Genomic DNA, 21,874 nt, shown 5'->3' on the forward strand with positions numbered 1-21,874 from the left:
CACACACAGGCAGATGAGGCTATGTCAGTCCTTGTTAGCTCTGTCCAAGAGAAGATGAATGAAATGAGATATACTGTGACCTCCCAGTAGAAAGTGTCCTCTGTCAAATGTGTATAACTAGACTCTAGGGGGGAGTAAATCCATGGAGTGTGGCCATTAGGAGTTTGAGAACTTTTGTGAATTAATTTCTCATAATTTTGTAGGGCTTCCCAACAATTCCACTCAGTTCAAAGCGCGCTTCTCCTAAATTTCAGGAGCTTGACACCCTTTATAATACAAAAAAGACTACTCAGAACTTGAAGGTAAATTACTGTATGTTGTGTAAACACTTGAGTGAAAGGTATGGGAAACCTGTACAGGTGGATTACATCAAGCTCTGCTGTACTAAATTCTCTCAGAACGTTAAGACGTCGTGGCATATCCAATGCAATGAAAACACACTTCTAGTACCGGCTATTGAGGACTAGTAGGCCAAGAAGGACAAGACAAAGGAGAGCCTCCACATTTTCGCAGCAGCACTTATTTGTTGAGAGCTCAATGTTTGCCATTAGGAAGTGAGTGTAACCAATGGTATACCAACCATAGTATCCTTGTTTTTATGCATCGTTTCAGTATCAGCTTGATATTTTGAAAGCTTTTATGTATCAATAAATATATTCTGTGTAAACACTTGGAAGGAGTAGTTGGGGAGGGGGGAATTCAGCACATTTAGATGGTTAGCTTTGCTGTTAATTCATTAAAACAATCAAAAACAACTGAGTACCTGTACTCAATCTTTATCCCTGCATACAATTAATACAAGACAATACGATAAGCACTGTTGGTAGCAGTGGAGAATAAACCTCAGGTGAGCAGTACTGAACCATTGTAAAATCACAAATGTGGAACAAATAATTCTGAACACATCCATCTAGTACCTGCCAGTTTTAACAGGATTTTCTTGATGAATTAACACTATAGTGTTGTTTGGAGAACGTAGAGTGTAACACCTTAGTTATAACAGCCCATGGAAAAGCTGATTGCTAATCAATTTCCTGCCTTGCAGAGAAACATTCATTTTGCAAGCCTCAAAGTATGTACATTATACTGCATTGCTATGGTCTTAGTAATTATTTAGAAATGGTAGAAATTATCCTTTAGGTCAGAGACCTGTGTTACCATACTGTATCTAAGGTAGTATGATTTACAGAAACACATACACAGTCACCACACTACCTTGCGAATTGCTCAAGGGCACTCGGCACACTTTAAGCCTGCCTTCTCTGTCGAAGCTTCCAGAGGGTCCTTTAGCAAGAAAGGAAAGTTGTGTTGCGTTGAACCTCATCCTCCTCTCCACAGCTCTGTCCAAGGTAATCTAGGCTCCTTGAATGGTAGGTATGGAAGTTTAGCAGCAACTCCAAGCAGTCAGCAGCTGCAACAAACAGAATTGAACAGCAATATATGATAATCAGGTGATTTTAAATAATGTTTACATAAAAGTAGTCTCTACCAGGACAGGATTCACAGTTAAGGCAGTCTACAGGGCCAAAAGTTATAACACAGTGATGAAGAGAAATTTAAATGCTTTAATTGATATAATTATAGGCAAGAATACAATTGGAGCTGTCTACATCAGTGCTCAAAGTCTGAATTACTACTGTACCTTTATGCACATTTTCACATTATACCATTATCACAAAGCTACTTATTTTGAAGTGAATAAATAGTAGAATCTGACAATTCTGTTGTTGGATCATTTCAAGGAGATGACCCAGTCCATTTAAATTACAGATGCTTCATCAGGTGGCAGTATTTATAGTGGAAGGAGAAAACCCCCAGGAGACGTCGAATTGCAATATTCCTAAAGCCGACAGAAAGCATTCCCTCTCCCTGTGAGCCAAAAGGATTCTTTCCATACAAATATTGCTGCTTTTCTTGTCATGTATTTTTCAAGACTTAAAGCTTAAAAGGGAATTTGAAGTAAGAACTAAGAGTTTCTATCATTTTAATCATGTCTAACGTATCATAAGTGTGTTCAAATGTAGTTGAAAATAAAACATGCAATGCATTACAGTGTTACTGAAAATAATGTGTTTTGTGTTCATCCTACTTTCAGTAATGGTTATCTTAATCCCAGTAGACTCTGGACAGAGAAAGATCCTGAATTTGTTTTACTCTATTATCTTCCAAATTACAAAATACAATGTACTGTTTACTCCACTTGTGGCAAGAGCCCAGTATAACTCCCGCTTTGCTTTTTTTAAAATAACATTTCAAATTTGGGGTGTCAGAATGGTTACTATTGCTCCCTCATGGCATTGGGGCCCTGGGTTCAATTCCTGGGGGGCTATCTGCTTGGAGTTTGTTGTCTCCATGTTCGCATGGGTTTCCTCCCACAGTCCAAAGACATACTGGTAGTTTAAGTGGCTTCTGGGAAAAGTGGCCCTGGTGTGGGTGTGTTTGTGTGTCTTGGTGTGCCCTGTGATGGACTGACATCCTCTTCAGGGTGTATTCCACCCTGCCCCTGTGGCTTGCCAGGTTAGGGTCAGACTCCCCAGCGACCCCGTACAGTTAGAAATGGATGGATAATAAAAATACAGGCTAAACTGCAATTGAAAATTAATAAACCTACTGGTAATACCATACAACTTGTGACTCCTTTCTAATACTAAATAATTTACATAATTCCATAGCTCAACTGCCTCCATTGATCTGTATGGATGCAATTTGAATTCATGACATTTTCATATCTGTACTCTATTCCTAGATCAGGCACAACTTGACGGGAACTAAACTATTCAAAACAGCAAAATCTTGTATCAGCAAAGACAAACTGTATTGTAAATGTGCATGTCTCATTCCCTCCTTGAAATTTTTCACCAATAAAACCCTCAACCAAATGTTGTATTAACTATGTTCTTCACTAAAATAGCTACAGTACTTTAATCCATGAAATCATAAAAGGTTGGCAATGATAACAGATTATATTAATTTTTATATTTTTTTCCTTTTTTTACACATGCCTCCAAAAGATATGCATATTCTTACAGATTTCATAAAACAGGGATTACCATACTAACTAGTGCATTTTCAATACTTTCAATGGTGAATCCATATGCCTGTTTAGAATAAATCATTAATGCTGTTAAAATTCATCATTATATTTTCCAAATTACCAAAATTATTGCCGTTAAGATTTTGAAATGCAAATAATGAAGGCCAACAATAATTTATAATTTAGACATAAGGGCAATAAAAAATGATTGCTGAGTCACAGATAACTTTGCAAACTTTGATAGTTTCAATCACTTTGTGATGCAGAAATTCCTGCAGTCTACCAAAAATATAAACCTACTGTATACATTAACAATACCTTCTGGCACAAAAGCAGCCCCAGCAAATCACTTTGTCTTGGTTTTCTGCTTGCTCTGGATTCATTCCTATAGTATTTCCAAACTTGCACTTGGTCAGTCCCATGATCGTCTTAAATACTTTACTCCACATCTCGGTCACAAGGGTTTTTACTTTCTGAGCTTAATTTCCTGTCCACAAGCCAAGTCCATACTGTAGCTCTGCCTCATTAGGTTAATCAAAACACGTGGTGATACTGCACCCGTGTTTCAGAAAAAATGTACAGCTTTTGTCTTCATGCTTGACTTAAAAAGACAAACCATTTTACATTTACAGCCACAATCCTCAGAGAAATATTGTTGCAGAGACAAAGACTGCTGACAAATTACAATGGAGTGTGGCAGCCTCCCGAGCTTAATTGTGAAATTAAGACAAGAATCATCACACGATCTTCAGGAATATAATTTAGATTGGTACACAATCACAATTTAATTTCTTCCTGTAGGGAATTTTTAATCAACATTTTACTCACATCACAACATTGGACAAAAGATGTAATAATTCCCTCAGGGAACAAAAACAAACCTGAGGGAACGCTGTTAGAATAACACGTTATTATTCATATCAGCGCAATGCAGCTAGACCAACAGCAAAGCTGCCAAAGCAAAAACTGATTTCATTTATAATTTAACCTACATTATGTGGTTTGTAGGAAAAATATTATATTTGGGAGATACAATAAAACTACTTCATTATTTTGAAAGAGCATCATACCGAGTGTAATAAGCCAAATAAATGAAAATAAACCAGATATGAAAATATCACAAACTAACCTTTTTATTAACTCCTGCCTAAGTCATTATATCTTACTGAAATACTTTGTTAAAGTAAAAACTTTTTTATTCTGTAATGTCTCTGGAAAATAAACATTTAAGTAGACATATATACACAAACATGAACTGTTTTTTATTTCAGAAACCTTTTCCCTTGGCTAGAAAACACCTGGAAAATATTTGCTTAAATACCAGGGAAATTGTATTGTTTTTTAAGGTAACAGTTCTAGCTGTTGTCTCTCTTCACTAACATTAACTTACCATTAAGTCCTTGGCATTTGCTTGCAAATCTGTGTGTAGAGTTAACCTGCAGTCGCTATGAAGGATACCTGTAGTCTGTCTGCTTCCACGGTCAGATCTTGGAAGTCATCATGATCATTTCATCCACATTTAGGTAAGCCTGGCCCTCAGGTATGGGATCCTGCAGCTTTTAGGGACACCTTTCTAGTACAAGGTAAAAAATAATGCTGTTAAGATGTATTCTCTTAAATAGTTCAATTTGGGCTACTCAAGGACCTGCCTTGCCTATCCCTGAACTAGAACCTCACACTCAGAGCACTCTGGATTCATGCCAGGCACTTCGCAGTTCAGAACAAGTGTAATTGTATACCATTTAGGCCATATAAAATGTTCTTGCTTAGTTGAGCATAGTATGAAGACTTTAAAATGAAGCTATAAATCAAAACATCAGTAAGTAAAGCCTAAAATGTGGTCCAGAGATAATGAAATACGTTTAAAAATGCATGACAAAAAAAGGAATATAGGACTGAACTGTTGAATTGTTGCTTCAACAACAGAACAATAAGAAAGACAACTTAATAGTTTTAGACAAAATATGGTCTTGTGAGATCTTTGGATTTGCTCTACCGTAATTAGTTTAGCACGCTTCTTCAGGAGATCAATAAGATGGAACATAACCGATGCGTTTGCATCTTACTGGGTCTCTAAAATAACAGAATACGTGGAAGAATCACTGAATAACACCATGAAGGAACCTTGCGGCTGGTGTCTGGGACAGCTCCAAGGTAGAAGCTCACGACCAATCCTCTCATGCTTCTCAATAGCAACCGTAAGTGCCTTTGCTTCTCAAGAAATAGAATGAAAATGCAAATGCAGTCAGACACAGATATGATTCAACTTTAATGTGGAAAGACCAGAGAACCCTACCAACCTCTGTCAGCTGAATCTCACCTGAGAATTGATGGCTTTGCACAGCCAACGATACCTACAAGTGCTTATCATGTGACAGGTAGGACGACAGGACACCTGCTGTTCGGCCCTTATTTTGCACCAAATGATTTATAACTCTTCAGTGCCTTACAGACATGACCAGCAGACTATTTGTACCTAACAGCAAAGAACAACAGACAGTTCAGGCTGCTCTCCAGGGGCCTAGGACAGACTGTTGCTACGGTGTGGGACACACACCCATACATTTCTGAAGACTGAAGAAAAGCATTCCATAGGAGTGTAGTGATACCATTAACATGGAAGTATGTGACCTTGAGTGTAAAAGCCTTATATCTATAAAGCTGTCATAAATTATGCTTCTCTGTATAAAAAATACAAAGAAAATTCTGTGATGCAAAAATTAGTAAATTTGTTTCTGTGTTGCAGTGTTACAAAATTCCAAATAAGTACAAGGTTCCTAACAGAAATATGCTGAAACTTTAAGGCAAGCTTTTTTTTAATCTTGTAAATACAGAAGTGAGATATTTTAATTTGAAATTTACACATAAGGAAACTTTTTTTATCCATAGGGATATATGAAAATAGCCAGGTGTCTTTCAGATTTTATTATTAGAACTAAAGTAGACAAAGTACACTTCTCAAAGACCTATGAGCAAAAAACGAAGTCCTGTTCGGATATGATTTCTGGATTATAACTGACTGCAGTAACAAAATGGGGAGCCAGAAAATAATACATATGACAAATTTCATTCTTTCCCAATTGAAGCTCATGTTAAAAAAATACTGGTACTTAATGTTTCCTTTCTTAATTTCTAGACACTGGTATCTTACACTATGCCTATCAAGTACTAGGTTTCTAATTTGTGACAGTGGGGAGGTTATAAAGTTTTAACACAATGTATACCCTGTAAATAATATTTCATCTTCAATTTGTGTTCTAGCTTTAAAAAATCAATAATTATTTAATCTGTATATGCCCAATTCCCTTGACAGGACAGATACAGAAAAATCTGAAGAGACTAACTAATTTACAATCCGAATAATACTTTTGCAGCACCCTATTGGGAAGGAATTACATACCTCTTACTTTCTCTGCCGAGTGCCTGATCCTGCTGACAGCTTTTTTTACATTACCAATAAGCACTACTTGTGCTTATCACTGAAACACATTAAAACAAAACTTCTTTCCGATTATGATCCACTTTCAGAGCTTGTGGGTTCCATGAAATAATGGTCTCGATTATCCTTAAAAAATAAAATCAACTTTAAAATGCCCTGAGTGATGCATTTTGCCAGTGTCCGAGTCAATGTCAATTTTTTAATTTAAGAAAAAAAATACTGCGAGCATTTCAAGTGCAAGAAACTGCATTTCTATCAAACACAGGTGTCTATCACAGTAAAGCTCAAGGGCATTTCACATTACTTTTAATTTGCTCTGGAAAATCACGAACAAAAGAGGCCACAGGTGTGTGCTGAGAAGAATGAGACTGACACAACACCCTGGCTGGAATATGCAAAAGAAAGGGTTAGGATAAAGAGAATCATAAAATGTGTGCATATAAACACAATCTTCATAGAGGAGATAAACTGATTTTAGAACACAACACAAAGCACCCGTTACAAGCACGGATAAAGAACACACGGTAGTCTGCCATCTAGAGACAACCGAAGCACATCACAGGAAATTCCAACTACTCTGAGAAAACTGTGGGTGACAATCAGGAAAAAATCACATTAAGAATTTGTACTCTATTGAATCTATATAAGAATGTATTGAGCATTGTAAGTAATGCAGACCTATACATCTGTCAAGTATCCATGATCTCTGTAAGAGGACATGGGGGTTGTCAAGTGGATGCAGGAAACCAAATAGCCAAATTAAACCATATGCGAAAGAAAGCTGGCCTTTCTAAAGAGGTATGAGGATTTCGTTTTTAGAAAAATGAAATGAAACTATCTGCATGGCCAACAATGTGAAATCAATATCAGAAGCCTAGTTCCTCAATACAGATCAATCTCTGGCACAGGGAAAAGGGTGTTCACACAGTGGAATAGCCATAAAGAAATTCAGCGTGGAAGTTGTAGGGGAAAACAAAAATCTTGGTTGGTTTTAGACGGCTGGTTTTAGACGTATTTTTTGCAATGAAAAATGGTAAAATATTGATGTTAGAAGCTTAAATTCCTAAATTATGGGAATATCTAGAGAAGAAAAGAGCTCAACTTGCAGAATTAAATAATCTCAAGTCACAGCACACACTTCTGATGATGGATTAAAATACAATAAAAGGAATTTATGTTGGCTTGCAAGATAAAGCCAACACTAGTTTCTGATATCATGAGACCAATCGATGCAAAAGACTTACCACATTAAGGCTCTTTTGTTTCCTATAAACCTGTTGGATACAAAAGCAGCATTCATCTTATCTTAGGCAGTACAACAGCCTGCTTAATGAATTGAGTCTCTCATACTTTATAATGTTAATGCAAGATTTACCAGCTTATAACTGACAATTTTCTCTTTCTAAACCACAGGCCCCACTGTCAAGCAGAAGCTCAGAACACTTCTCTGAATTCTTCGTGCCCTACATGATGTAAGAATGGGCAGGGGAACAGAGGGAAGAATATCATGACACATAACAGTTTTTATACAATCAGTTTGACAAGACACTTTCAGATATAAGAGGCCAGCAAAAACCATGCAAGGGAATTTCCTAGAAAACTAATCCTAATATCATCTGACTAAAATCAGAGACACATTAATCATGGGACAATAAAAATTACACTACCAACTTCTAACAGTTTTATTCTGTCATGACAATGTTCATAAACTGCCACTTATGAAGAAACTAAATTATTATAAGTGTTAGGAAAATGTAAACAGAAAGATATAAACATAATGGATATTCTAAAGTTTTGGAATTCAGTTACACATAATTTCCATTTCTGACTTTTAAGACCTCTTTTAAATTATTATTACATCTCAACATACTTTGTGTTATTGCCCAAAAATCCCATAGAACATAAAACCGTTCTTCTAAAGTTTATACCTCATTGGAAAGACTGCAGATTTAGAACATATAAAGTAACTAGCACTAAAGCTTAATATTATCTGAAAGAATCTACTGGTCAAACTCTACATTAGCAAATGGTAGCCTGTGCAACCTTATCTTGTCAACTCTTGCATTATAAAGCAGCATAAGACCATGTGTCTAAACATGGACAAATGAATGTAATTTTATGCGAGATGTACTTTACAAGCAGCATCATTCTGAATTGATTATAGAGGAGAGCCATAATCAGCCATAATCCTGGTGGGACGTCATCTGTAGGAGTGGTTGCAAGTGCTTCCAATGCACTGACTGAATCCTGGCCCCAGGTCCTACTGATGAATACTTCTCATTAGCAGAAACCGGATGAAGCACAAGCTTCCCTGGGTCAAAGTGAACAGCTTGAGTTTACTGGACTCACCTCTAAGGTGAAGGCCTTGCAGTAAGAAGTTTGGGAAAAGCATTGTAGTAGAAAACCTTGATATGCCAAAATATTCATGACTGATGATTTCAGTGCTACCAGACATTATAATTCTTTCTACAGCATAATTTCTAGAGGTTTGGTATAGCTTGCATCTATGGTCTTACTGTGGCCTGTGTACTAACCTAAGGTTATCAGTAATTGATATTCTATTTTATTTAAACTCCAACAACGATTACATCTATGAAGTATCATCAGGAGCGGCTTTCTCATGCATGGAAATCATGCCTCACAGGACTTGTTTGCAGTGGATGTTTCCTTTCAGCAAAAGATTTATGCCCATATGTAACTCAAGCTTTGAAAAGCCAACATTCATTATTTTAGTGCAATAAAAACAGCTAAAAAAGAAATATACCCCTGTTAGGAAAGGAATCAGAAATAAAGACTACATGAAGTTTAAAAGCTAAAATTAAATAGTTTTATTTGTTTAATTAAAGTCTCAAAAAAGCTGCATAATGTGAAGAATAAAATCTGTCAAAGGATTTTTTTTCCTAAGGGCCCAAGTAAGTAACATTAAAATACAGGACTTGCCAGTATCATTCAGTACAATACTCAATTGCCTCGCATTCCTGTCAATGAACTATTAAAACGACGTACCTTAGTGCTCCATAGTTTTGTCTAATTGACTGTATTCTCTCAGAGAGATCCAGAAGTCACATGCACAACCCTGGGTCAAGCTTATAGCAGACTGTAACCGTACTCCATCCGAGAGATCCAGACACCATGCTCAACCCTTGGTCAAGCTGATAGCTGACTGTGACCTTATTCATTCAGAGAGATCAAGAAGTCCCGTTCAACTCTGGGTCAAGTTGACATAGAAGACTGTAACTGTGACTCCCCACGTGGGCGTACACATACCGTATGGCTGACTGCCACCAGGAAGGATTGGGATAAGTCAATAAGGCTCCCTCAGGTTTTCAAACTTTGGTGACTCATTTTTATTTATTCTATTCATGTTAAAAGGAGGACACAGGAAAATAAAGGGCTTATGAGGGAAAAAATGTTAACGTACACAATAATAAATAATATGGCTGAATATGACAAATATGTCAAAAAGAGACAAAGATGAATAAAGTAATCAAAGAAATAGTACAAAATAAACTTAAAAATACTAATCTATTCACAAAGTTTTCACAGCTTTTCTGTTCATATAAGCTGGCAATCACATAGTTAATGACTGCTTTCTTATTAAGTTCGCAGAAGCATCTACAGGAGAGAATGACTATATTGATCTAGTCTTCTTAATACAATCAGAATTAAGTGAGAAAATGTAGGTGAGAAAACCATTTGTGAACTGTGATACTCCTATATGGTATGCTTTTAAAACTATATAGCCACAGTCCAAGCTATGAGTTTATAATTTCCAGTACACAGAATATGAAGAAATGAGACAATTACAAGAAGCAGAATAAGATACAATAAATATATAATCATCAGAAAGTAGATGGTAACATTTTAAAGATATTTATCTTAGAGCACAGTAGGTGTTAATCCCTAGAGTAAGCGAATCACAGACACAAATGCTTTCACCGACCAATTAAGAGAAAGAAAGCACTTTCTGAAAAGATTGAAAAAAACACAAAAATTACATTTCAAACAGTAAAAAAAAAGATATTAGAAAGAGTCAGGGGAACAAATTTTGTGAAGATGAATAAAATAATAAGGTTTTCTCGGAATTACAACAGCAAAAGAATAGTTAATTTTTTGTAATCGTTTTTTTAGTAATAGTAATTTAGTTAAATGAAGTTCCTCAGAGATACCGATCATTTAGAGATGTTTTAGCCTTCAGATGATGAAAAGAAAATGGCTTATCTAATTTCAGGTTCTATGCCTTCAAGTTAATACTGTACATGGATTTAGAACTGGTAATCAGCGGTCTTCATCTGAACATGAACAAGACGACACAAGGCCTCCACTCAGAACTCTCTCCCCCATCACTGGGAACTTGCCATGTGTCAAATGAAGAACTGTTTAACAGGTTGGCAAGGCAGAGCCACGTCAACGCATCTCACCATCTTCGAAATAGACTCAGGCGAGCTGGTGCAGGAGAGCCAAATTCAAATTATGTACTTAGCAAAAACAATACAAAATAACTGGAGATTCCAAACGAATAGGAAATTAGAGTAATGTTACTTTTTATAACAAATTAATCCTGCTAATGCTAATTTAACTATTACCAAAACAAAACATTTGTTTTCCAGAACAATTTTAAAACATCATTCTGTGAATATCTATCATCCAATGAAGAAATAAATAATACAAAAATAAGTATATTATCACTTTGGAATAATGTGTCAGCTTTGCCTTGGTCACTGTCTAGGTATGCAAGTTTTGAACTCCCTCTAATTAATAAAACTAACAAGAAACATATATTACATTCAGCTGTTCTCCTTCTTTCACTGGTTCTCTCATTCTATCAGATCAAGTCAGTGTTCAGATCCAGACAGAGCTTCCTGCAGTCTCCATCAACAGAACACTTTTGCCTAAAATTAATAATAATTCCAAACACTTATATAGTGTTTTTCTGGACTTCACTGAAAGTGCTTTACAGGTGATGGGGACTCCCCTCCACCAACACCAATGTCCAGTCCCACCTGGATGATGCGACGGCAGCCATAGTGTGCCAGTATGCTCGCCACACATCAGCTATCATTGGGGAGGAGAACAGAGTAAAGAAGCCAAATTCATAGAAGGGGATTATTACGGGCCATGATTGGTAAAGGCCAGGAGGAACTTTGGCCAGGACACCGGGGTAACACCCCTACTCTTTTCGAGAATGCCCTGGGATTTTTAATGACCCCTGAGAGTCAGGACCACGGTTTTACATCTCAACTGAAGGACAGCATCTTTTTTACAGTATACTGTCTCCGTCACTATACTGGGGCATTAGGACCCACACAGATTGCAGGGTGAGCGCCCCCTATGGGCCCCACTAGCACCACTTCCAGCAGCAACCTTAGTTTTTCCGAGAAGGTCTCTATCCAGGTACTGACCAGGCTCACAGCTGCTTAGCGTCAGTGATTTAACAGTTGTGAGTTGCACAGTAATATAGCTGAGTTCCAACTATGACTTTCCATCTGAATTTTTAAGCAAACAGAAAATAGGACAATGTAAAAACAAAGGACCTTGTTAAGAAAAGAGCTGTTAAAATATTCTCCAGACCTTTCCAACAAACGGATAATAAAATGAAGCTCCAATAAGCTGAATCCAATGGTGACTCACAGCAACCCAGAACACAAGAATATGCATAATGTCACCTGGGTAATCAATATTCCTGCAGTCACCAGAAAGCAGACGAGGTGAGAGCACAGAGTCATTTTAAATTAAAATGGAAGAACCTCTCTTGGTAATTAAACAGAAGTTCAAGTAGGGAACAAAATTAACTTCACTTAATAAAGAGAATATTTAATGAACAGTGAGATATAAAAACAACATATGGAAACCACAGAAACTCTGAATTTACTTTAGCTTCTTTTGGATTTAACTATTACTACAGGGAAACGACAACTCCCAAATCTCTATGCAAACAGGACTCAAGAATGTGAAAGTGCTTTAAAATGGACATATAATTTTTTTATCAATAGTGGATAATGCTCTTTACATCTTTATCTCATTGCCTTTGCTTCTTTTGTGGTTGTTAATGCACTAGTGTAAAGTGGTTCTTTCTGTAATGTAATCGTAGTAGATATTCCAGTCAAGTAATATTTGAAGTTGAAATAACAACGCAGTGACTCTACATGCAAAAATGCACTTTTGCCCATATTTGAGGTATTGACACAGCTGTTCAGACAGCTGCAGTTCCTCTATTCTTCTATTTACCGACCAGAACACAAATATCACAAAGAAAATAATTTAGTATCGTCTGAAAATTAAGAGAAGCACCAAGGTAAAAGGCAGTATTTTTTCCTTATCCTTGATTAGCATGGACAAGATTTAATAAACAAAGAAGCAAACACTGAATAGGTTTATAGGATATTTCCAACAAAAACATTCTGAAGCTGAAAAAACAGGCAACTTAAACATCTGTGAAACAGCCAAGCCACTCAAAAAGAGGGGACATCAGAAATGGACACCAGTTCCAAGAAACAATTGGGATAGACTTAGCTCACAGCAGATACAAAATGCATAATAATCAGAGCAAGCATGGATCACTTGCCTTTTAAAACAGCAACAATATTGTCTGTAAATAAGACATTTACAGACAATAAATAAAGCACTTCCTACAAGAAACTTCACTTGCAACAAACAGAAAATATTGTCCAAGAATCAGAAAGAAACCTATAACTTTCTGCAACAAATTCATAATGATAAAAATGACAACTATTTGCAGCAGGTGCACTGAGGGTTTTTTGAGCAGAAATGAAACAGATATAAGCAGTATGCATGAGGTCACAGGCCAATTGCATGCACGGGCCACCATTGGTAACGATATTAAAAAATCACATCACTTTCAATAACTGCTTATGCATTTCAAGGTAACAGTGGCCCAGAGCCTATCCTGGGAAACACAGGTGATATGTACCCTGGAGAGGACGCCAGTCGATCACAGGGCACACATCAACACAAAACACCAATCTAAAACAGTAGATTTGTTTCATTTGTGGTTTTCTTTCTTGATTTGCACCAACCCTGCATTCAGCAGCTCAAAGTACCTTATCACCACTGCTCAATCACCTCTCACAAATGAGGTAACATAGTGCTTACTCAACCAAGTGTACGATGGTCACAAATGATCCATACATCCATTATCAAATGCAGGGATGCAAGAGAGATGGAGCCCAACACACAGATTTCCCAGACAACAATTAACATACCAGTATGTCTTTTGACTGAATCTAAATTCAGAAGATGACCTACAGTATACAACAATTAACAAACTTGTTCAAGGTGACTATTCAATGGAAGAAGGATACTGCACATATAACTCTACTCATATTAAGGCTAACAGAAGTTTGACAGAACTTATCAAATAGTAATTCTGAAGAAACCTATTCAGTACACTACATAGTAAACAGTAACGATTGTGTCACAGATCACATTTCAGATTTATTTTTTATCATAAAATGGACTTCCAGGCAGTAATTTCTATTTAGTGTGTCATCCATGATTTAAAAACATGACTTTCTAATCTGATGATGACATTCCAATGAGGTTCTTTTCCTTGCTTGCAATTCATGACTGGGGAGTAAGGGAATTTTTCTATTAAAAACTAGCCCCATTCCTAGTTATGATGGTTTAGCGTGTATTTACAGTCATCACAGTAAATCTTCACTTAAAAAAACAGAAACATTGGATAAGCCTCACTTGCATCATCTTTCAGGACCATCACTCTCAGGAAGCTAGAAAGACTTGGCAAGAGTCAAACCTTCTGATATGTCTCAATTATTCCTTGATTTTCTAATGAGCGTGCTTATGTTAATCCAGAGAGCTAACTCCCCAAATAGTTGCTGTCAGACATGACAGGCCATATATTTAAGCATTTGTCAAGTCTCATGGTTTCATGCTCTTAAAATAGACTTACTGCATACTGTACAATATTGGAAATATGACACTTTTAGGAAACTGAGGAAAATGTGGGTATTTAAATAAGATTTTGCATTAGAAAAAAACATATTTTGTGTAAAACATGTTACCTCGTGAAATAGAACATAAGCTTCAGATGAGAAGAGGTCACTGTGGAAGATTCTAATTACACAAATCCAGTCTCTTATGCTGACAAAAACAAAGTGCTTTTAGCCTTCTAGGACTTTCTTTTGAGCCTGGCAATGCACCTGGTTACTCTTTCCAGAACTGATTCTGAATTGTAAATAATGACCAAAATGGTATCTGATATTCTAAATATTAATTCTGTTAGTTATTTCACTCAACAGCTGCATTCCACACATTTAGATATAACATCCTTTGACAACCTTATTTAGCAGTTATGTAGTTGCTTCTGAGTAACCAACGTTGTAAATCACACAACCATGATTAGATTAAGAATGACATGCTTGTAGGCGCAGTAAAAAGCAGTATTGATGGTAACATGGAGAAAATACGAAACAGAACAAAATGATACTGTACTGCACTGGTAAACTGTTATAAAGGTGTACACACACACACATGCTACTGGTGATTCCTCTATGTTTTATGACAGCTATGACAACTTAATAAGACTAACTGTGCAGACTATACCCTAAAAAAGCAAAAGATGACTGATAACTGGTTTGGAGAGGTTGAAACAGCAACCATCTCAACATCACACAGACACAAAATCAGATATTAAAGTCTTAGATTTTCACCATGTTTAGCAATGGGCTACAGTAAGATACTATAGCTATACCACTTAGACCATCCCTCTTGCGTTCTTACACTGCAGTTTGTATTTTCTGCAAAGCCACTACTCACATATCCATTGTTGCCTTGGAAACATGCCAAGCCGTGCATGTGCATCTCATACCTTGATATCATTGATTCTGTACCCTGTCATGTTATCTTGTCCAAGTGCATATGTTCACTTAATATTTTATAGCTGAATGCGGAGTCACTCCTCAGGAAATTCTAAAGCAAACTAGATTACTTTTATAAATCTCAGTGCTATTATCATCACAACACCTTTTTCCAATCAGTTAATTGCACAATAAATTGAAAAAGCTTACCTACCTGTATATCACTTTTTTTTTTTGCTTGTTTTCCTTTTTTTTTTTCCGTATTGGTAATAACACTCAGGGATCAGGCAGGTTTTATTACATAAAGTACTTGTGTGTAAAGGCATCACTGGTACTGTACCTGTGCATCTAAATTCAAAATGTTATTACCATCTCCATTCTGAATGCCTACAGTATCCCCATAGCATACTATCGTATCATCTGTTTAGGTTTTTCTTTGGGGGCCTCAAGATCCATCCATCCATATTCTAACCTCTTCTTCCAATTCAGGGTCGCAGGGGACCAGAGGCAGTCTTAGCAAGCTACAGGCGCAAGACAGGGTACACCCTCAACAGGACGCCAGGTCCACTTTGAGATGACCAGATAGTGGATCTGGTCAGGTTTCTTTCACATAACACTCATCATGTATACTCATCATAAATACACAGATTTTAGTATTTAAAACTCCTCTTTTGGCCGGCAACAGAGCCACAAACGTATTACCAACAATCACAGTGCCAACAGTATTCAGTACTAATCTCGGTACTCGTATACACGTACTAATACTATTCAGTTCAGGTGGGTAACTCCTCTTTTGGCCGGCAACAGAGCCACAAACGTATTACCAACAATCACAGTACTAACAGTATTCAGTACTAATCCCGGTACTCACATACCAGTACAAATAGTATTTAGTATTAATCCCGCTGTTCATATACCAGTACTAATAGTATTTAGTACTAATCCGGGTACATGAATTTTTTTCATTTACTTGAAATGTAAAAGATTCAAATATTGCACATCTTTAAAAACACTTATAAGTTAAGTTGTTTTGAAGTTCAATGTGGACATGGCAGCAATCAGTACAAACGGTTATGTCATTATTGTATATTAAGAAGGCCAACAACTATTCTAAATCTTGGCAAGGTGTCAAAACCTCAGAGCACATTTTTTCAGCCTGGCATGATTCTGGAAACTGATCAATATTGCCTGCGGACTAAATGAAGAGGACACAGGCAGTCTGATGAGAGCATTTGAAATTCATTGTAGTCTGCAATACGTTTCATCTGATTAAACATTTGAGACACAGAAACCCCAACAGGAAGAGAATGAGAGAGGGAATCCAGTGGGGACTCAAGGCAATGCAGCCCAGTTGTGTACTGACAAAGCTGATTATGCAATGCAATAGACAGGCAGCTTCCATCAGGATTTACACCTATGGTCAAGTAGGAATACAATTCTCTCTTCATTTCATCGAGTAATTAGATAGTTGATCTATTTGAAATTCTGTTAACAGCCGCCATATTAACCAAGCAAAGGCTGAAGACATTAGCTGCAATGATTCCTCCCCAGTGATTTATTATTGTTTCAGGCAGGTTTAATAACACATTTCCTGCCTAATAGCGATGTATGCTATTTCCGAGGCAAATTGGAAGAAGTAGGGAGTCTCTTTCCTCCTCTTTTTAACAACTGATACATTTTGACTGTAATGCACAAATTTACACAGGAATAAATAAATTTCATTCCGTTCAAACAATTCAGTTCTGTTGGAAATAACGATACAAACAGCAGAACTCAGTTTTAGGCTTGCTTAAAATATTGACCATTTATGCAGAGAATATCCATACACATTTATCTTTGTAATTTAAAATAACAATCTCTAGTTTGAGAGAATTAAAATTATATTTCACAATAGTTGCCAAAAAGCAAAGTGTTTTTTTGTGAAACCATTTGAACAAGAAGAAATTAATTGATAACAGGCACACTTATTATAATATTATCTTACATTTATCTTGTCCTGTATATAAAAAGACTAAAGAGTATTCCTATTAGGGAAGACCATTCATGCTGTAGTGACTGATTTCATTATCTACTTGACCTTCTTTCAGTTCCTCATACCTGTGCACTTCCAGAATACAATACTACACACGGTGTTTCCTTTTAAGGCTCATGAGATGAAGCACAAACAAACGAAGCATACAGTAGTTATGTTTGTTTACGGCTGAATGAGACAGAAAGGTGGGACAGGAATGTCTGCTCTTACTGCCATACCCCATGGAGGAAGAAGGCCTCCGGGTAATGCAAGATGATATTTATCCTGTATTAGCCTACTACATTAATTACTCTCATGACTGGTTTGGCCAATTGCCATGGTTTACCAAAAGACACTAATGAAAACTGAAAATTTTGAGTTATGAAGAGTCTTCAAAAAAGTTTTTCTATTATAATATATAGCCTATATATTTTAATAGGAGAAGTTAAAAAATCAATAATATTCTGTAAATTTGTTGTTATGGAGCTTGGCCCAAATAAATTTGTTGTTCCACTGTACAAGCATTCTATATACAGCCATCATGTGATCCCCACTAAAGGTTACTGTAACCAACTTTGACACATTATACATTCCCAGCCAGAACTTGTGCTTTTTCAATCACTGATCTACAATGCCGACAAGGACCCGATTTCTTTTTAACAAACGAACTGTAAGCCTAAACCATGTGATAATAGCATTGATTTCCATTTGAGTCCTCTGGTTCATATTTTACTGGTGATTCAGATGAAGTTGACAACCCAGACCAACTTTGTAAATGTATTTGAGCATGTACATGGCCCCTTGAAGTCTTTGCTGTTCCAAGACAAAAAAGATTAAATTCTTTCAGTCTGTCAAATTCCCTTGAGCCTCAGAATGCAACTGTTTCATCTTCTCTGGACTGATTCATTACTGAACACAATACTCTAAATTAAATCTTCTTTGTTGTGAGGGGATCAATTATTTACCCTCTGTTCTTATTTCAAGTCCTTGGCATTTCAGGTCTGTTATTTGACAATTTGCTCTACAGTCATCTCAGTGTCTACCTAGCGAATATCTGTCTTGTACAAACTACCCCTGTGATTTCCGCTTGGTATGGTTCTGCTATTGGAGAAGTGTTCCGAACCCAATATCTAATTCACTCACCTGTGCTGATCTCTTTCTCTCTCCTCTCCAGGACAGAGACTCTCTGTGTCCAACTGTCTCCAACATGTTTTGAGTGGAAAACTGAGTTCCAGACAGGCCCCTAGAGAGCTGAGAAATGCTAGGCAACATGAAGGTTAAACACCTACTTCCTGCAATTATTAATTAATCTTTTGAGTAACGTCATTAACATCATTAAAAGCTTTAGCTATATTTAGCTCAAAATTTAGATATACCATGCCGTGTGCTATTTACAGTGGTGTGAAAAAGTGTTTGCTCCCTTCCTGATTTCTTATTTTTTTGCATGTCTGTCACACTGAAATGTTTCAGATCATCAAACAAATTGAAATATTAGACAAAGATAACACAAGTAAACACAAAATGCAGTTTTTAAATGAAGGTTTTTATTATTAAGGGCAAAAAAAATCCAAACCTACATGGCCCTGTGTGAAAAAAGTGATTGCCCCCCCTGTTAAAACATAAATCAACTGTGGTTTATCACATCTTTGGAAAGCTGAGTTCAATTTCTCTAGCCACACCCAGGCCTGATTACTGCCACACCTGTTCTCAATCAAGAAATCACTTAAATAGGACCTGCCTGACAAAGTGAAGTAGACCAAAAGATCCTCAAAAGCTAGACATCATGCTGCGATCCAAAGAAATTCAGGAACAAATGAGAAACAGAGTAATTGAGATTTATCAGTCTGGAAAAGGTTATAAAGCCATTTCTTAAGCTTTGGGACTCCAGCGAACCACAGTGAGAGCTATTATCCACAAATGGTGAAAACATGGAACAGTGGTGAACCTTCCCAGGAGTGGCCGGCCAACCAAAATTACCCCAAGAGCGCAGCGACGACTCATCCAAGAGGTCAGAAAAAAACCCACAACAACATCCAAAGAACTGCAGGCTTCACTTGCCTCAGTTAAGGTCAGTGTTAATGACTCCACCATAAGAAAGAGACTGGGCAAAAATGGCCTGCATGGCAGAGTTCCAAGACGAAAACCACTGCTGAGCAAAAAGAACATAAAGGCTCGTCTCAGTTTTGCCAGAAAACATCTTGATGATTCCCAAGACTTTTGGGAAAATACTCTGTGGACTGACGAGACAAAAGTTGAACTTTTTGGAAGATGTGTGTCCCATTACATCTGGCGTAAAAGTAACACAGCATTTCAGAAAAGGAACATCATACCAACAGTAAAATATGGTGGTGGTAGTGGGATGGTCTGGGGCTGTTTTGCTGCTTCGGGACCTGGAAGACTTGCTGTGGTAAATGGAACCATGAATTCTGCTGTCTACCAAAAAATCCTGAAGGAGAATGTCCGGCCATCTGTTCGTGACCTCAAGCTGAAGCGCACTTGGGTTCTGCAGCAGGACAATGATCCAAAACACACCAGCAAGTCCACCGCTGAATGGCTTAAGAAAAACAAAATGAAGACTTTGGAGTGGCCTAGTCAAAGTCCTGACCTGAATCCGATTGAGATGTTGTGGCATGACCTTAAAAAAGCGGTTAAGGCTCAAAAACCCTCCAATGTGGCTGAATTACAACAATTCTGCAAAGATGAGTGGGCCAAAATTCCTCCACAGCACTGTAAAAGACTCATTGCCAGTTATCACAAACGCTTGATTGCAGTTGTTGCTGCTAAGGGCGGCCTAACCAGTTATTAGGTTTAGGGGGCAATCACTTTTTCACACAGGGCCATGTAGGTTTGGATTTTTTTGTTCCTTAATAATAAAAACCTTCATTTAAAAACTGCATTTTGTGTTTATTTGTGTTATCTTTGCCTAATATTTCAATTTGTTTGATGATCTGAAACATTTCAGTGTGACAAACATGCAAAAAAATAAGAAATCAGGAAGGGGGCAAACACTTTTTCACACCACTGTATATCCATTTTCTGCAGTTGCTAATTCCAAGAACTATAACAAATTAAACTAGATTGACGTGTGTAAATCAAAACTGACATTCCCCTAGAATCTTACTGTACTGCTGTAAATGAAAAGCACAACTGTTCTATTCTTGGTAGGACTGTGCTTTAATTGGTAGAATACCATGAGGGCATTGAAATATCTTAAGTGCTTCAGATACCTCCTGCAACACCCCTGCCTCTTTGACACTAATATTCAACATTGAGTTTTGTATTTTCTTAGGCTGAAGCAAGCTGTGGGCTTCCTCATTGGCAAATACCCGAGTCACATTCTTTTGGTATACTATTGCCCTTTTAAAAACTAAAATTACCTCAGAGACACCTACTTCATTCTTTAATGTTTGATGACCTTTCTTATTTCATTGAGGGAAGGTTAAAACTAATGATAAGTATTAAGAAGAGAATGCAAGGACAGGTGACATAAAGCTAAACTGCTTCCTGACCTGAATGCAAGTATGGAGGGTATGTTGCACAGTAGGGATCTGGGTGAACTGTGAAATAGTGGCAGAGCAAGGCCAGAAGGGATGAAGATTTGTTCATTTATAGCCAGCCCAGATCTGACTCAGGTGATTGAGCTGTGCGCCAATATAAATGATTCTTAATATTTGCTGCCAAGTAATAAAACTGAAAATTAGGCAATGACATGCCTCTTTGTAAAAACTGAGAGAGCAGTTCTTGTGGGCAACAAAATAAATTATTTGCCTCCAAAGAGCAGCTTTAAATGTTTCCCCATAACGTACCAGAAGAAACATCTGAGATGGCATATGTCTTTAAAAAGATCTCTATCCGGGAAGTAATGTACAACAGGAAATTTGGATCGGACAGTAGCAATGGGATGTGGGATGGGCTGAGCAGTGATGAGAATCTGAACAAGGCAAAAAAGAAAACAATGTTGATAAAGGTTCTGTCATTCCAATTAGAGGCATAGACATTTGCTACGATTAAAAGTACATTCAACCTGTAACTATCCTAAAACATTCTAAAAAGTGCCTTTTAATTATTCCATATAAAAAAAACCTGTCAGAGCTCACATTTTTGCATCTTCACATCATAATGCTCAACAGTGGCTACCAATTTATCAATAAACTTTAACTTTCATCGATAAGCAGTGTCTAGGACATGGTTAATAATTAATATAAAACTAAATGAATGAGGAAATAATGCATTTTCAAAAGAAGGACAGCGATATTTATTACTGCAACTACAGCTATCCTGACACTTTTCTGTCAACATTTTGTATTCATACAACTTAATTTGTAGTTCCTAAGGGGTCAGACCCAGAAAGAACATTTTAGATTGCAAACTGCTTACTTATTCTATATAGAAATGAGGACAAAATGTTTGTTGTAAGCACTTTCAGAACATAACAAATAAAAGCCAAAAGAGGATAGCAGCAATTTATTAACATGTCAAAAACCACCTTAAAAATCTCTGCATTAACAGCTAATTTTTGCTGAAAGAAAACTGAAAACTCATTAAATTAAAAG

The 21,874-nt window shown here is 36.9% G+C and overlaps 1 protein-coding gene across 6 annotated transcripts in view; it reads right to left on the reverse strand.

The window, feature by feature from the left end:
* Positions 1–21,874, reverse strand: part of inpp4b (inositol polyphosphate-4-phosphatase type II B) — a 408,611-nt gene that overhangs the window by 380,873 nt on the left and 5,864 nt on the right. For 4 of the 6 annotated variants that reach the window (XM_088633072.1, XM_088633056.1, XM_088633092.1 and 1 more), the window contains exons 2-3: positions 4,425–4,607; positions 1,216–1,411 (exon numbers count right to left, since the gene is read on the reverse strand). In XM_088633072.1, coding sequence (XP_088489198.1) covers positions 1,216–1,324 — 109 coding nt within the window. In that variant the 5' untranslated portion in view covers positions 1,325–1,411; positions 4,425–4,607. The remainder of the gene's footprint in view (positions 1–1,215; positions 1,412–4,424; positions 4,608–21,874) is intronic. The other 2 variants (XM_088633061.1, XM_088633066.1) reach the window with 2 other exon arrangements.

This window comes from Lepisosteus platostomus, chromosome 1, assembly GCF_059453375.1.
Source record: "Lepisosteus platostomus isolate fLepPlt1 chromosome 1, fLepPlt1.hap1, whole genome shotgun sequence".
NCBI classification, from domain to species: domain Eukaryota; kingdom Metazoa; phylum Chordata; class Actinopteri; order Semionotiformes; family Lepisosteidae; genus Lepisosteus; species Lepisosteus platostomus.